Source organism: Anthonomus grandis, chromosome 6 (genome assembly GCF_022605725.1).
Source record: "Anthonomus grandis grandis chromosome 6, icAntGran1.3, whole genome shotgun sequence".
Lineage (NCBI taxonomy): Eukaryota > Metazoa > Arthropoda > Insecta > Coleoptera > Curculionidae > Anthonomus > Anthonomus grandis.
In genome coordinates, this window is record NC_065551.1 from 34,516,688 (window position 1) to 34,533,669 (window position 16,982).

The window sequence follows — 16,982 nt, forward strand, 5'->3', positions numbered from 1 at the left end:
CGACTTCAAAAGCTACTTTGACATTTTATTATATTCAGTATAGTTATTAGACACTCCCAATATTTGACATATGTCAAACTGACAGTTGGATCGGAGGGTATGTTTATGTATTATCTTTTGTATAAATCTTTTGTATAAAAAATGTCGGGTGCCTAGAAAGTGTCTAGTTGTAATGAAACTGTTTGAGTCTCTTATGTGTCTAATTAAGACCCCAATTTCCCAATAAAGCCAGTGGTCCAACGTATACACTCCCAATATTTGATATAAGTATATCAATTTGACAGATCGGAGGTTATGTGTGAGTATTTTTGTTGAATCTACATAAGGGAAAATAAAAAATATACTCAATTATTAATTTAATTAGTTAATAAATGTTGTTCCTTCCGGTACGGTTATTAGACACTCCCAAAATTTGACATATGTCAAACTGACAGTTCGATTGGAGGTTATGTTTATATTGCTTAAACTTTTACATCTTCGGATTTGTTCGTACCTATATCTAATATTTTAGTGTTTTGTACGCGAACAAGAACTCGAATTCTCTCACAACTTTCTGATAAACTAATCCAAAAGTGTATGGGTCACAATTCGCCGGGATCTTAACATCTGGCGCCAGTCGGCGTATTTGGGCAGACGGGCAAAAGCCATCGAAGGTAAATGTGAACTTTTTTCCTCCTCACGAAGGAACAAACGCTCGCCGCTATTGTACTGGGGGGTCTCAATTGTCAAATAAATCAACTCGATATAAATAAATACATATAAGTTTAATTAATAATCAAACAGGTGAATCGCCGATGTTCCTGTGCAAAGTTTTGAGTACCATCTCCAGTTCTTTCATGTTCTTTTGGGTTTGCACGTATATTTTTCCCTCTGGGAGGCGTTTCGGTTGATGCCTCAATAGTTCTGAGGCTTCATCCAACAGTTTCTTTGATTCCTACATAACCAAACCAAAAATTAAATCCAGAATTACCTTTAAATCAATTCTTACTTGAAGCACAGCAATGAGTTGATGGGGATCGCAACTCCTGCGTCCTAATTCTGCCACGGCAGCATGTAATTCAAACAGCAAGAGGCCTCGAATTCTGGATTCACCTTGAAAAAGCATAATTCTACTAATAAAGCATAATTTGGACAGGATTGGTGGAACTTTACCGGGAGCCAAAGTCTTTATTAAATTAGAAACCATTTGGCACAATCTGGCTTTTAACTCCAAGTCTTCATCAGTCAAGGCAGGCAACCCCCGGTCATCTTCATGCCCCAACAGTTGCCCCAAAGCCAACCTGACGTCAGTCAAATAATAATGGTTATTATGCAAATACTTTGCATAATTCTTTAAAAACTCTTTGGCCACCCCACTGTCTTCCTTTTTCATTTCGTGCAGATCTTGCCCCACTCGGTCCAGTATTTCTTGAACGTGGTGCGAGCTACTGGTCAAAGCACACTTGTTGCACACCCAGTTTTGCAGTTTGCCATTCCTCGATTGGTCCAGGAACGTCGGTGGAAGGAGGTAACCCGAACAGTCACTAGATAAGAAAAACATCAGATGAACATATTATTTAATTTATCAGAAGCAAACCTGTTCTGGCACTTCATGGCACTGAAGTTGGTACCGAACTCTGTAGGATCAGAGCATCTGTCACAGGTGCACCAGAAGAATTTCGACTCGTAGAGGTGGTGTCTCCTATTGGCCGTGCCCCATAGTGGGTCTGTGTAGCATATGCTTAAGTGGTCACCTGAAAAAAAATCATAAAAAGTTCTTGGGACTGATTTCTGTTCAGTAGGGCACCTTTTTTAACGTTCACTCCGGCTTTTATGAGGATGGAACCCTGATCAGTGAAAGTCTTATTACAGTTGGCCGCACAATTGTGTTCTAACATTGAGGCCACTTCATAGAGAGCTACATGGGATGGGGTTGTGAGGGGCACCTCGTGTCCATTCACCTAAGAGAGTGCTTTCAAGTTGTAACTTGATTGTGAAAACTTGTTTGGTGGTTAATTGTTCACAATCTAGTGCCCTTACTTAATGTCTTTGTCATACAGACAGTGACAGTTGAATCTAGCAGCTAAAATTAGATGCCAGTTCCAGTGTTACCAGTGTAGACTTTCTTGATGATTTGACGTCTGACGGAGCATTAGAGGCTAAGGTGAAATATTACTTACCTTGGCATACTCTAAAAAAGCTGTATGCACACAAAAGATCAGATTGCTGCATAATCTTATTTCCCTAAGGTTGGTTTAGTCTATTATCCAGCACAGTTATTATAGACATACATAGACACATCAAAGAAGTTGAAAAATGACTGGTTTGGATACCAGTGAAGAATGTAGACTTGTCAGAAAAGTATTCACACTTCAGTTGGTATAAATGCAAAGCTTTGACAAGGATAACAATGACTATAGGACCAGTGCTTGGTCAACAATCAATATATATTACTTCTCAAAAAGATTGGTTGCAAAATATTCAGCAGGATAATTGTAGTGTAACAATCAACACATCCCTGCTATTTAGAACGTTAGATACTATTAGTTTAACAGTAGGTAATAAGGTTACGTTACTTTTTTTGGACATGTTTTATATTAATAAACCTTTTTCACTATTTATAAGTTTTATTACTACCACTTTTTTTCCAGAACTAACATAAAAGACCTAATGGTAGCCAAGAATAATTAATGATTCCTGTTATATGCTTTGGTATGTACAGTTAAAAAGTATTAAATATAAAAAATGAAATGTATGTACCTGAACTCACCACAAGTGAACCAACTCTTTAAGACAGAGTAATTTTCAAGGAGAAGGTATGTATAATGAGTTAGTTGTAGAGGTGTACAAGTTGAGGTACACAAATGAGATATTCGAACAGCAAGGCTTAATAAGTTTAGCAGTAACAGGAATTGTGATGCATAAAAGATGTGCACATATTAATTACAAAGATTTGAATATGATGCATCAGGATGCAGTTGAGGGATTAACCTGCAATGTGAGGTTGAGTAGTGAACAATTGTGTGAAATATTTTGTGAGGGTGAGCAGACCAGAAGCCCTCATCTCCTGCTTCACCCTGTTTTATAATGACCATCTTTTTTGATATGAGCTCTATGTAAAAGTGAGTCATTTAAATAAAATAAAAATTTTTTGAGATTTTCTTTTCTTTTTATTTTTATGTGCGATTGATTGTTTGATTTGTTGACTTTTTCTTCCCATTATCGTGTTTCAAGGGATTTGCAAAAAGTGGCATAACTTTTTTACTATTGGAGATAAAAAGGTCAATCAAAGGCTGGTTTGTGTACCCAATGATTTGCTAATCTTTATGTAAAAATGATTTTTTTTGTAAAATAAGCGGTTTTTGAGAAAAATCTAAATTTCCCTTTCTTACCACTGTTATAGCCATAGTCTACGTTTCTATATGTATATATCTTAAGAAACCGTTTTGGATTTCATTACATTAGTGCTAAGTAACAGCGTTTGTCACTTTGCATTCTAATGTTAATTTCTTAAATTGACGTCGTCAATTGCCTGGAATAAACAGAAAATTCTTCCAGGAAGTCGAAGTTATTTTTCCATTAAAATTTCTGTGTAAATCTGATGATTGACGTCATCAATTGCCTGGAATAAAGGGAACATTCGTCCACGCAGTCAAAGTTATTTTCCTATTAAAATACCTGTGGAAATCTGATGATTGACGTCATCAATTGCCTGGAATAAAGAGAAAATTCGTCCAGGCAGTCGAAGTTATTTTTCCATTAAAGTTTCTGTGTAAATCTGATGAATGACGTCGTCAATTGCCTGGAATAAACAGAAAATTCGTCCAGGCAGTCGAAGTTATTTTTCCATTAAAATTTCTGTGTAAATCTCATGAATGACGTCATCAATTGCCTGGAGTAAACAGAAAATTCGTCCAGGCAGTCGGGAGTATGTTTCCATGAAAATTTCTGTCAAAATCTGATGATTGACGTCATCAATTGCCTGGAATAAACAGAAAATTCTTCCAGGAAGTCGAAGTTATTTTTCCATTAAAATTTCTCTCTAAATCTGATAATTGACGTCATCAATTGCCTGGAATAAACAGAAAATTCGTCCAGGCAGTCGGGAGTATGTTTCCATGAAAATTTCTGTCAAAATCTGATGATTGACGTCATCAATTGCCTGGAATAAAGAGAAAATTCGTCCAGGCAGTCGAAGTTATTTTTCCATTAAAGTTTCTTAGGAAATCTGATGAATGACGTCATCAATTGCCTGGAATAAAAAGAAAATTCGTCCAGACAGTCGAAGTTATTTTTCCATTAAAATTTCTGTGTAAATCTGATGAATAACGTCATCAATTGCCTGGAATAAAGAGAAAATTCGTCCAGGCAGTCGAAGTTATTTTTCCATTAAAGTTTCTTAGGAAATCTGATGAATGACGTCATCAATTGTCTGGAATAAACAGAAAATTCATCCAGGCAGTCGGGAGTATGTTTCCATGAAAATTTCTGTCAAAATCTGATGATTGACGTGATCAATTCCCTGGAATAAACAAAAAATTTTTCCAGGAAGTCGAAGTTATTTTTCCATTAAAATATCTGTGTAAATCTGATGAATGACGTCATCAATTGCCTGGAATAAAGAGAAAATTCGTCCAGGCAGTCGAAATTATTTTTCTATTAAAATTTCTGTGTAAATCTGATGATTGACGTCATCAATTGCCTGGAATAAAGGGAACATTCGTCCACGCAGTCAAAGTTATTTTCCTATTAAAATATCTGTAGAAATCTGATGAATGACGTCATTAATTGCCTGGAATAAACAGAAAATTCGTCCAGACAGTCGAAGTTATTTTTCCATTCAAATATCTGTGTAAATCTGATGAATGACGTCATTAATTGCCTGAAATAAACAAATAATTCGTCCAGGCAGTCGAAGTTATTTTTCTATTAAAATTTCTGTGTAAATCTGATGATTGACGTCATCAATTGCCTGGAATAAAGGGAACATTCGTCCACGCAGTCAAAGTTATTTTCCTATTAAAATATCTGTGTAAATCTGATGATTGACGTCATCAATTGCCTGGAATAAAGAGAAAATTCGTCCAGGCAGTCGAAGTTATTTTTCCATTAAAGTTTCTGTGTAAATCTGATGAATGACGTCGTCAATTGCCTGGAATAAACAGAAAATTCGTCCAGGCAGTCGAAGTTATTTTTCCATTAAAATTTCTGTGTAAATCTCATGAATGACGTCATCAATTGCCTGGAGTAAACAGAAAATTCGTCCAGGCAGTCGGGAGTATGTTTCCATGAAAATTTCTGTCAAAATCTGATGATTGACGTCATCAATTGCCTGGAATAAACAGAAAATTCTTCCAGGAAGTCGAAGTTATTTTTCCATTAAAATTTCTCTCTAAATCTGATAATTGACGTCATCAATTGCCTGGAATAAACAGAAAATTCGTCCAGGCAGTCGGGAGTATGTTTCCATGAAAATTTCTGTCAAAATCTGATGATTGACGTCATCAATTGCCTGGAATAAAGAGAAAATTCGTCCAGGCAGTCGAAGTTATTTTTCCATTAAAGTTTCTTAGGAAATCTGATGAATGACGTCATCAATTGCCTGGAATAAAAAGAAAATTCGTCCAGACAGTCGAAGTTATTTTTCCATTAAAATTTCTGTGTAAATCTGATGAATAACGTCATCAATTGCCTGGAATAAAGAGAAAATTCGTCCAGGCAGTCGAAGTTATTTTTCCATTAAAGTTTCTTAGGAAATCTGATGAATGACGTCATCAATTGTCTGGAATAAACAGAAAATTCATCCAGGCAGTCGGGAGTATGTTTCCATGAAAATTTCTGTCAAAATCTGATGATTGACGTGATCAATTCCCTGGAATAAACAAAAAATTTTTCCAGGAAGTCGAAGTTATTTTTCCATTAAAATATCTGTGTAAATCTGATGAATGACGTCATCAATTGCCTGGAATAAAGAGAAAATTCGTCCAGGCAGTCGAAATTATTTTTCTATTAAAATTTCTGTGTAAATCTGATGATTGACGTCATCAATTGCCTGGAATAAAGGGAACATTCGTCCACGCAGTCAAAGTTATTTTCCTATTAAAATATCTGTAGAAATCTGATGAATGACGTCATTAATTGCCTGGAATAAACAGAAAATTCGTCCAGACAGTCGAAGTTATTTTTCCATTCAAATATCTGTGTAAATCTGATGAATGACGTCATTAATTGCCTGAAATAAACAAATAATTCGTCCAGGCAGTCGAAGTTATTTTTCTATTAAAATTTCTGTGTAAATCTGATGATTGACGTCATCAATTGCCTGGAATAAAGGGAACATTCGTCCACGCAGTCAAAGTTATTTTCCTATTAAAATATCTGTGTAAATCTGATGATTGACGTCATCAATTGCCTGGAATAAAGAGAAAATTCGTCCAGGCAGTCGAAGTTATTTTTCCATTAAAGTTTCTGTGTAAATCTGATGAATGACGTCGTCAATTGCCTGGAATAAACAGAAAATTCGTCCAGGCAGTCGAAGTTATTTTTCCATTAAAATTTCTGTGTAAATCTCATGAATGACGTCATCAATTGCCTGGAGTAAACAGAAAATTCGTCCAGGCAGTCGGGAGTATGTTTCCATGAAAATTTCTGTCAAAATCTGATGATTGACGTCATCAATTGCCTGGAATAAAGAGAAAATTCGTCCAGGCAGTCGGAGTTATTTTTCCATTAAAATATCTGTGGAAATGTGATGAATGACGTCATCAATTGCCTGGAATAAAGTGAAAATTCTTCCAGGCAGTCGAAGTTATTTTTCGATAAAAGTTTCTTAGGAAATCTGATGAATGACGTCATTAATTGCCTGGAATAAACAGAAAATTCGTCCAGACAGTCGAAGATCTAAAGAAAATAAAGTTCTTAAGGATTTTATACCTTCCTTAATACTTAATTACTCTAATACCATCTTTAAATCAGTTAAGAAGTTATATTGGTCAATAATTTAATTAATAAAGTATTAATTTGTAATGCCATGTTACCACTAGTAGGATTTCAATTTTTTTCATTCTTTTGTTATTATATCCTTTAAATATTGTTATTTTAACTTTTCACATTGTTATATTATAGTTTGAAATTATACTTGTAATTGATTATTTTGTAACAGCTAATGCGGTTTTCCCGTGCTTTAACGAATAAACAAACTGTCTGGCAACAATGGAACGGCTACGTAACTTTAGCCGCTAGTCTAGCGAGACCAGGACTCCTCACCATCAAAATGCCGCACACCCGCAAAATATCCTCCTCACTAAAAACATTCCTCAGCTTAAAGAAGCTCAAAGTGAACTGCGCGATGTTCTCGCGATCGCGTTCGTACTTGGGCGTGGTCTTTCGCTCCTCGCAGTGCGACTGTAGCACCTCCAACTTCTTCCACACCTCCGACAAAAACTGTTTTTGGTACAGACACCGTAAAACGGTGATGCACTGGTAGGACGGATGAACCGTATCAAATGTCGAGATTGTCACCTATAAACAGGAGACAGGTTACAAGGTGTTTCATTAAATTATATTAACAGGATTACCTTCGATCCTCGGGATACCGTGTATTGACACTCGGGTATGTGACTGGGGCTCTTTTCGCAAATGTCACTGCAAACGGGCCAACCGCATTTGGAGCACGGCTTAAAGTTTTCGCGCTTTATTGCGTTACCGCAGCCTAAACATACCGGGATTGTTATCTGCGGGGGACCCCAGATCAGTGGCGGTTCTTGTAAGATAATTTCGCCACATTTTAGGTCGCGGGTAGCGATGAGGTGACGACCGAGAGTAGCATCGCAGCTAATCTGTAAAGGAAATAACGCGAACTTAATAAAAATATACGTGGACTGCCTCATGCAGATTGCCCCTTAATTAAAAATAACGGCTGCCTGGTGGCAGCCATTTTTATAGTGGTTTTGATGTTGGTCACAGTGTTGCCAACAAAAGATATATTAACAGCGTTTTCCATTAGATGCACTGGTGCGCACTAATCCCAGTTTTTGTATTCCATTTGATTGCACCTTTTAAGTTTTTTACATTCCATTGCATTGAATGCATGTTTTTAGGCACCCTCGCTGGAAGATTGTATTGGTTCAGTGTGTTTATTAAATACAAAATATGGCGGCAAAAATAATCTAGTTGTTATTTTATCTATATTAAGCAGTAGCGAATCAGACAGATTCTACAGATGAAATAGTAATGATGGAGCGTATCCCTTAACCGAAAATTTTATAGATGTAATTACCAAATTCCATAAAAAAACAGGTAACATTTCCTATGCTCTGTTACATACTTTTGCCTGCATAGCAATAAATTTGCAATGTATGGATATATGAAAGTAAGTGGTTGCCAAAACCAAAAAGTGAAAATAGGACAATTTACACTCAATGTTAAAAAACAGTATTGCATTTACCACACACTCGTGCACAACGTTGACGGCACAAAAAAAGTGGCAACGTTGACGGCACAAAAAAAGTGGCAGTGTGCACTTTCATTACAAATGGAAAACACTATAAATAATGACGACGCGGACGTTTGTCATGTCATCTGTCAAGAACTTAAAGTCATATTTTAGCGAATAAAGCCCATCCCATACAAACTTGCATAATGCACAGCATAGACGCATAAGAGACTTTGACCAATCACAGGCCAAACAGCGGCGGCCATATTGCTTTTCTATAAGAATGAGAAAGTTATGCTATGCGTAGCCAATGAAATCTGTCTTTTGTAGATCATGTGACACTTGACAGTTCTGATTAATCAAAAAATCCGATATGTCAGAAGGGAAGATATACAAACAATAAATTGATACGAGGGCGGGTCAATAAGTCCGTGACTTTTTGGATAAAAAACAGGTTTTTATATAAAAAGTTATTTTATTTTTCAACATAGTCTCCTTTGAGTTCTATACACTTAGTCCAACGTTTCTCCAATTTTTTTATCCCTTCGGAAAAATATTATTTGTCGAGGTCATCAAAATAGGCATTTGTTTGAGAGATGATTTCGTCGTTGGAGTCAAATCTCTTTCCGCCGAGCCATTTCTTTAAGTTTGGGAATAGGAAATAGTCACTGGGGGCTAAATCTGGAGAATAGGGCGGATGAGGAAGTAATTCGTAACCTAATTTATGGATTTTTGCCATGGAAACTGCACATGTGTGGACCCTTGCATTGTCCTGGTGGAAAAGAACTTTTTTCTATCCAATAAGTTGGTATAATCTTCTCCATTGATTGTTTTCCCCTTTTGAAGAAAGTTAATGTGGATTATACCGCGTGCATCCCAAAAAACGGTCGCCATGACTTTATTGGCTGACAAACCCACCTTTGCCTTCTTGGGCGCCGATTCACCCCGAGAAATCCACTGTTTTGATTGCTGTTTGGTCTCCGGCGTGTCGTGGTAGATCCACGTTTCGTCCACGGTGACGAAACGACGCAAAAATTCGTCCATATTGCGGTTGAATAACGCCAAACACTCCTGGGAAATTGTCACACGGTTGCGTTTGTGGTCGATTGTGAGCAAACGCGGCACCCATCTTGCGGAAAGGTTTTTCATACCCAAATGATCATTCAAAATTGAAACTACTGAACCATGTGAGATGCCTATGGCTTCCACAATCTCTCTCACTTTCAATCTCCGATCGGCTAAAACCATATCGTGAATTTTTTCGATTGTTTTGGATGTAGAGACCTCGACTGGGCGTCCAGAACGTTCGGCATCTTCCGTGCTTGTACGGCCACATCGAAATTCAGTAAACTACTTCTTTACCATGGAAATGGATGGTGCAGAGTCCCCATAATATTCAATTCAATCAAGCTTAGCCTTGGTTTGAGTGATGCTTTTTTTCCGTAAAAAATAATGCTTAATGAGCACACGAAATTCACTTTTTTCCATTTTCTTCTCAAAACGAGTGTTAGTCTGCTATCGACAGCTGTCAAACACAAACTAAATGACGCAGCTTGTTCAAATTTTGACAGGCGTCAACTGACAGTTCTCTGTTGACAGAAGCAGAGTTGCCATTTCCATTAAAGGGCGGGAAATTCAAAAAGTAACGGACTTATTGACCCGCCCTCGTATCAAATTTTTGAGTAAGTAAACACAAGCAAACATTTGAAACTTTGACTCATTTTAAGGGAGGATTACTGTCTTTTGTAAAGTTTAACGAAATTCTTAATAAAGCAGCAAGTACAAGAAAAATCTTAGATCTAACACAATAACAAAAGTATATAGATCCAATGGAGATCTAACGCAACTATCTTAAATTCTTAACTAAATACAACTTTCTATTTTATAAACATAACCTCACAAAAACGTTAATAGTCTCGTTTCCCTACAATTGGCACCACTGAAATGTGTCAGAGTGACCAACATCGAAAGGACATAATCACACAAAATGGCGGCCACCTATTAGTAATATACTTTTATGTTCTTTAGAAACTTATCTACCAGAATGATCTAATGTATACTGCGTTACAATCCCTACACTTTAAGGAGTAAAGCCCTGATTTAGAAAACATGCTTGCCTTATCCATTATACTCGCCAACCAGTTCTTTTAATATTGACCGTCTCAAAAGCAATTTTGACATTTAGGGAGTTAAATTTAAGAGCCAACAAAAGACAAGCATCTAAATGGTTAAAAAAAACTGTAAGGGCAATAAAAGTTCAAAACGTGAGGCTTTAATTTGACTGAAACTTAGTTTAGTTTTGATTGAGAAACGTCGTAAGGCAACAGCAGGTAATATTTTACAAGAGATGTAAAGGGTAAAAATAAAGAATTTATTCCAGGCAGTTGAATTAGAAAAATGATTTCAATTGCGTTTTAACCTCGAACTGGCAAGAGACTGTTATCAATTTGTGGTCCGATGTTCCTAGGGGGGCATGTACTGATACAGTGTACGAGTCAGGGTCTGAAGCCAAGACCATCAGATCTAGGAGACTCGCGAACTCGCCGTCTCGATCGGGGATTCTGGTAGGTTCCTCCACAAGCTGCGTAAGCCCGCATATGGTGGCAAATAGCTCAGCTTCTCGTCCTTCATCGTCGTTCTTGTTGCAGAAGCGCAGCCAGCTGATATTGTGAACCTTAAAATCACCCATGACGATGATTTCTGCGCTTGGGTAGTCAATTTGCAGATGGTTAATGCAATCAACCAGGTTCAAAAAGAGCCGTCTATATTGGGTGTCGCTTGGTGGTTTGTAGATACAGCAGATAAATTTCGTGGCACCACTGGCTATTATTTTGAACTACATGTCGTCGAAGTTCGCAGGTTCAAGCGTTTCCTCCCGCTGCCAACTCAAATCGTTCTTGAGAAATACAAGATTGAATGAAACTTAGTCTGCCTGGCTTTGAAGATGTATCAAACGGGTTCAGAAACGTCATAAGACAACAGGTAATATTTGACAAGGGGTGTAAAGTATAAAAATAAAAAATTTAGTCCAGGCAATTGATTTAGGAAAATGATTTCAACTGCCTGGACTAAATTAAAACTCCAAAAAGGTAAATTGATGTAGGCCACACAGAATCAAAACGTCAGATTTTAAATTGACTGAAATTTAGTTTGCTCGGTTCTGAAGATGTATTAAATGGATTCAGAAACCATTGAAAATAATGAAATAATATTTGACAAGGGTTGTAAAGTGTAAAAATAAATTATTTATTCCAGGCAGTTGAATTAGGTAAGTGATTTCAACTGCCTGGACTAAATTAAAACCCCAGAAAGGTAAATTATTGATGGCCACACAAAACCAAAACGTCAGACTTTAAACTGATTGAAATTTAGTTTGCTTGGCTCTGGAGATGTATTAAACGGATTCAGAAACGTCGTAAGGCAACAGCAGGTAATATTTTACAAGAGCTGTAAAGGGTAAAAATAAATAATTTATTCCAGGCAGTTGAATTAGAAAAATGATTTCATCTGCCTGGACTAAATTAAAACCGTAAAAAAGGTAAATTGATGATGTCTACACAAAACCAAAACGACAGATTTTAAATTGACTGAAATTTAGTTTGCTTGGCTCTGAAGATGTATTAAACGGATTCAGAAACGTCGTCAGGCAACAGGTAATATTTGACAATGGTTGTGAAGTGTAAAAATAAATAATTTATTCTAGGCAGTTGAATTAGGCAATTGATTTCAACTGCCTGGACTAAATTAAAAGCCTAAAAGCGTAAATTGATGATGGTCACACAAAACCAAAACGTAAGAATTTAAATTGACTGAAACTTTGTTTGCCTGGCTCTGAAGATGTATTTAACGGGTTCAGAAACGTCGTAAAGGAACAGGAAATATTTTCCAAGAAATGTAAAAGGTCGAAATGGAGAATTTATTCTAATTAAGTGTCCCAAAAGTATGGACACACCCAAAAGGTTAAAGCGATTTTTTTAAATGGGAACCCCTATTTTTGACACCGGATTCTGAAAGAGCCGAAAATTTTACGTTCGGGTATGTTTTGAGGTATGAGGTTGAAGTAATCCCAAGAGGCCAAATAATAAGGATTTCCATTTGAAGAAATCAGGTCGACCTTCAAATGACCTTGAAAATGAGGTTTAACATCAAATCCAAGGTTGGGTTCCTCGTTAAGACTTACCTAGGGTATGACCTTTATTTGTTTCCTTTTACCACTGAACTCGCGAGATTTTTAAGAAGTCATTATTTGACCTCTCGGGATTACTGCAACCTCATACCTTAATACATACCCGGACGTAAAATTTTCCGCTCTTTCAGAATCCGGTGTCAAAAATAGAGGTTCTCATTTAAAAAAAATCGCTTTAACCTTCAAATAACCATGAAGGTCAAGGTCAAGTTTAAGGTCACCACCATTGATTCCCCAAAACTTTTGTATTTAAAGATTTTTTCTAGCGCCCATATTTCCCAAAATTTTTGGGTGTGTCTATACTTTTGGGACACCACTGTATAATGGTTTTTAATGTTTTTTATATAAATTTAATTGTGTTTAGCCTAATATTTTTGATCAGAAGTTTGATGATGTTCTAGCCAGAACGAAACACGCGTAGCCATTTATTATAAGACCGTGACTGTGTTTTCTTGGTTTTTCTCAATTTTGTATGTTGCTTTCTTTGCGAGCAATGGATGAGATTTTTGAATTTGTGAATAAATTATTTTACAAGACACAGTTGTTTTACTCATTAAAATAATTAAATGTCAAAGAAATTCAAATTTAGCGCCATTCAAATCTCAAGATATTGGACAGCCATGACTTCCGCCTTTCCTGTTACTTTTAACTCTTTCCACAACTTTTAGATGGTACTATACTGTCTATAATTAGTAAAAAAAATTGATCATGGGTATGACTTTAATGCGCCTCATGTCATTTTCAACTCTGATTCAAAATTGGCGCCATTGTGACGGTCATTTATAGGTTTTAACACAATTCATAGAGGGCCTTACTGGTTACAATTTCAAAAAAAAATTGTTTATTACCTTATAGGGCCTACAGGATTGTTTGTGTTTCTTCCAGTCGGATTTCTGATGTTCCCGGGAACAATAATAAATATTGTGACAGCCCGCGCACTTTTGCGACGCCGAGTTCGAACACACCGCGCACCGATTACTATCGGACATAGTTTTTTTAAGTAATTTATAAACGTTATAAAAACGTTCTGTATTCGCTTATTTAACGACACACACACACACACACAACGTTTCCTGAATCTAAATTGGCCCACACTAAAAATACATTTTAAACTGGGTATAACGCGAATCGTATTACATGTTATAGTACGCGAGCCTATGTCATAAGACGTTAAATATACGTTTGAGTTGGGCGTGGCCATTATAAAATGACACTTTTGAATTGCAAAATGGCCACTTTAATATTATATTTTCTAAATGCTTTTATGCTACTGCTTACCTTAAACAAACCCATCACGCTATTAACCGCTACAATTGACACTTTTTACTAATTAATTAATACTTAATATTATGAATATGATATTTTTAACGGTGGCTATCACGCAGCCGGTAATTTAATCGAGCAAAAAAAAAAGCAGTAAATTTGTCAATAATTTATAAATAAACGTCTTAAATAATAACGGGATCTTCTCCGAGAAACCGCTGTTATTTTGAGCTCTTTATAATTGCGACTTAAAGTGACAGATGTCAAGGAGCGTCGTCTTGAAAGTGACGTACTAAGAAAAGATGTTTCGCTCGGTTCGTTCTAGATAGCGCCACTTTGAATTGGCACAAGATTCGCGCCGAAATTTTAAATAAAAACCCGCCTAACAAATAGTGAATTATAATCAGTACCCCAGTGCCAAACTACGTTAAGTCAAAAATTGCCATTTGTCAGGAAAGCCACGTTAAGTTGTTTTGTGACTTTATTTTATCATATATCTGTAACTATTTAAGCAATTTTTTCCAAATTTCACACAAATGTTAAAAAAAAAATATTATCTATTTAAATTTGTTTTGATTTTTGCCTTATTTTTTTTTGTTTTTTTTGTTAAGTGACTTAACGTTATATGATCCATAGAAAAAACAATGGTTTTTGACTTAACACTAATATTAAGTCGAAACAGTAAAACAAAACTCAAACCAAACCATGTTAAGTTAACAAAAATTTTACTTTTTTTCAAGTTATATTATAAAATAGTAAATTATTAGAGTAGGACTCAAATGTCTATAGAAAACAACACAAATTATAGAGTTTACTCCGAGTGACCATCTTCTTCCTGTACAGTATTATTGTGTCTAAGGGTCCTGTAGTACTCGTGAAATTGATTTGGTATCCATGGAAGTAATTTTTGTAGATGATCATATTTTTTTTTTAGAATAGGAATTGGACCATTTTTCAGGCAAGGTTATTTGCTTGGGAAGATATTTTTTATCCTAGTTTTTCGGTTTAAATCGACTTCTAAAAATTCTGAACCAAAACTGTTTTTATAGTAAAAAATCCCCGGTTTTCCCTCGCATTTGCACTACTTTTGAAATAAGAAAATCCTCCCTAGATGAATTTTTTTTATTCAAACGAAATGGAGCAGAGGAACCTTCATACAAGGACTTAAAGTTTAGAAAATCGAAGGATTGCATTCCAACAACATTGAATTTTTTTTTTACCACAAAGACGGACTGTGTGACATTAGTTGCCAATCCCAAGGAGTAATAATTTTGAATTGCGGAACTTTTTTTCTTTCCCTTTCAATGATCAACTGATCACTGTCCGCTTCCAAATGGGATGTCCTCTAGCCAAAAATTTGTAGTTTAAAATTTTTAAGGTGGGTTTTTGTTTTAGAATCCAAAAATAACTCATTATTATCAGCAGATTTCTATTTTGGGATGGACAATTATCTGACCAAATCTAACGATTGGTCTTAGTCTTAGTTTCGCCGTTCTGAATCCAACGAGACCATCCGCAAGGTCGTAGCTCTTCTAATAGCTGAGATATGGCATTTTTGATGCCCATTTTTGGCCTCAAAAACGGACGTCGAAAACGACTTTTTCAGGATTTTTAAAGTGCTCTCATTCCCTTATTTCTGCTCGGATCCTGTTATAACCCGGTGTTTTCGTAATCTAGGTGACCCAAATAAGACGCTGGTATACTTAGTTTGATTTCGAAAAAAATCAATTTTTGGTGAAAAAATTCGATACGGGGGGGTATACCCGAAAAATGAAAAATTCCAAACTTTGAAGGTCGATATCTCGGTTTCTATGGGAGCTATCGGAAAAATTCCAACGGTTTTGTCTTAGTTTCGTCATTCTAAATCCAACGAGACCATCCGCAAGGTCGTAGCTCTTCTAATAGCTGAGATATGGCATTTTTGATGCCCATTTTTGGCCTCAAAAACGGACGTCGAAAACGACTTTTTCACGATGTTCAAAGTGCTCTCATTCCCTTAGTTCTGCTCGGATCCTGTTATAACCCGGTGTTTTTGTAATCTAGGTGACCCAAATAAGACGCTGGTATACTTAGTTTGATTTCGAAAAAAATCAATTTTTGGTGGAAAAATTCGATACGGGGGAGTATACCCGAAAAATGAAAAATTCCAAACTTTGAAGGTCGATATCTCGGCTTCTATGGGAGCTATCGGGAAAATTCCAACGGTTTTGTCTTAGTTTCGTCATTCTAAATCCAACGAGACCATCCGCTAGGTCGTAGCTCTTCGAATAGCTGAGATATGGCATTTTTGATGCCCATTTTTGGCCTCAAAAACGGACGTCGAAAACGACTTTTTCACGATTTTCAAAGTGCTCTCATTCCCTTAGTTCTGCTCGGATCCTGTTATAACCCGGTGTTTTTGTAATCTAGGTGACCCAAATAAGACGCTGGTATACTTAGTTTGATTTCGAAAAAAATCAATTTTTGGTGAAAAAATTCGATTCGGGGGGGTATACCCGAAAAATGAAAAATTCCAAACTTTGAAGGTCGATATCTCGGCTTCTATGGGAGCTATCGGGAAAATTCCAACGGTTTTGTCTTAGTTTCGTCATTCTAAATCCAACGAGACCATCCGCTAGGTCGTAGCTCTTCGAATAGCTGAGATATGGCATTTTTGATGCCCATTTTTGGCCTCAAAAACGGACGTCGAAAACGACTTTTTCACGATGTTCAAAGTGCTCTCATTCCCTTAGTTCTGCTCGGATTTTGTTATAACCCGGTGTTTTCGTAATCTAGGTGACCCAAATAAGACGCTGGTATACTTAGTTTGATTTCGAAAAAAATCAATTTTTGGTGAAAAAATTCGATACGGGGAGGTATACCCGAAAAATGAACATTTCCAAACTTTGAAGGTCGATATCTCGGCTTGTATGGGAGCTATCGGGAAAATTCCAACGGTTTTGTCTTAGTTTCGTCGTTCTGAATCCAACGAGACCATCCGCAAAGTCGTAGCTTTTACGATAGCCGAGATATGGCATTTTTGATGTCCATTTTTGGCCTCAAAAACGGACGTCGAAAACGACTTTTTCAGGATTTTTAAAGTGCTCTCATTCCCTTAGTTCTGCTCGGATCCTGTTATAA

The 16,982-nt window shown here is 36.5% G+C and overlaps 1 protein-coding gene across 2 annotated transcripts; it reads right to left on the reverse strand.

Annotated features, from left to right (window-relative positions):
• Window positions 1-745: 745 nt before the first annotated feature.
• LOC126738001 (SET domain-containing protein SmydA-8-like) lies at window positions 746-14,104 on the reverse strand. 2 transcript variants are annotated; one of them, XM_050443153.1, is made up of 8 exons: window positions 13,878-14,104; window positions 7,557-7,817; window positions 7,246-7,500; window positions 1,787-1,940; window positions 1,577-1,733; window positions 1,153-1,523; window positions 989-1,092; window positions 746-934 (listed from the first exon to the last, which is right to left on the reverse strand). In XM_050443153.1, the coding sequence occupies exons 1-8, from the start codon at window positions 13,890-13,892 to the stop codon at window positions 776-778; spliced, it is 1,476 nt and encodes a 491-aa protein (XP_050299110.1). In that variant the 5' UTR covers window positions 13,893-14,104; the 3' UTR covers window positions 746-775. The 2 variants fall into 2 exon arrangements, with proteins under 2 accessions (XP_050299110.1, XP_050299109.1); XM_050443152.1 differs by lacking the exon at window positions 13,878-14,104 and adding an exon at window positions 13,448-13,691.
• Window positions 14,105-16,982: the final 2,878 nt, after the last annotated feature.

What these genes read in the sequence shown, in the direction of transcription:
- LOC126738001 (XM_050443152.1), bottom strand. Translation starts at nt 13,588, where the DNA reads ATGTCCGATAGTAATCGGTGCGCGGTGTGTTCGAACTCGGCGTCGCAA. An exon ending in CGGTATCCCGAGGATCGAAG is followed by an intron (nt 7,501 to 7,556) that starts GTAATCCTGTTA and finishes TCCTGTTTATAG; the next exon opens with GTGACAATCTCGACATTTGA. An exon ending in AATAAAGACTTTGGCTCCCG is followed by an intron (nt 1,093 to 1,152) that starts GTAAAGTTCCAC and finishes TGCTTTTTCAAG; the next exon opens with GTGAATCCAGAATTCGAGGC.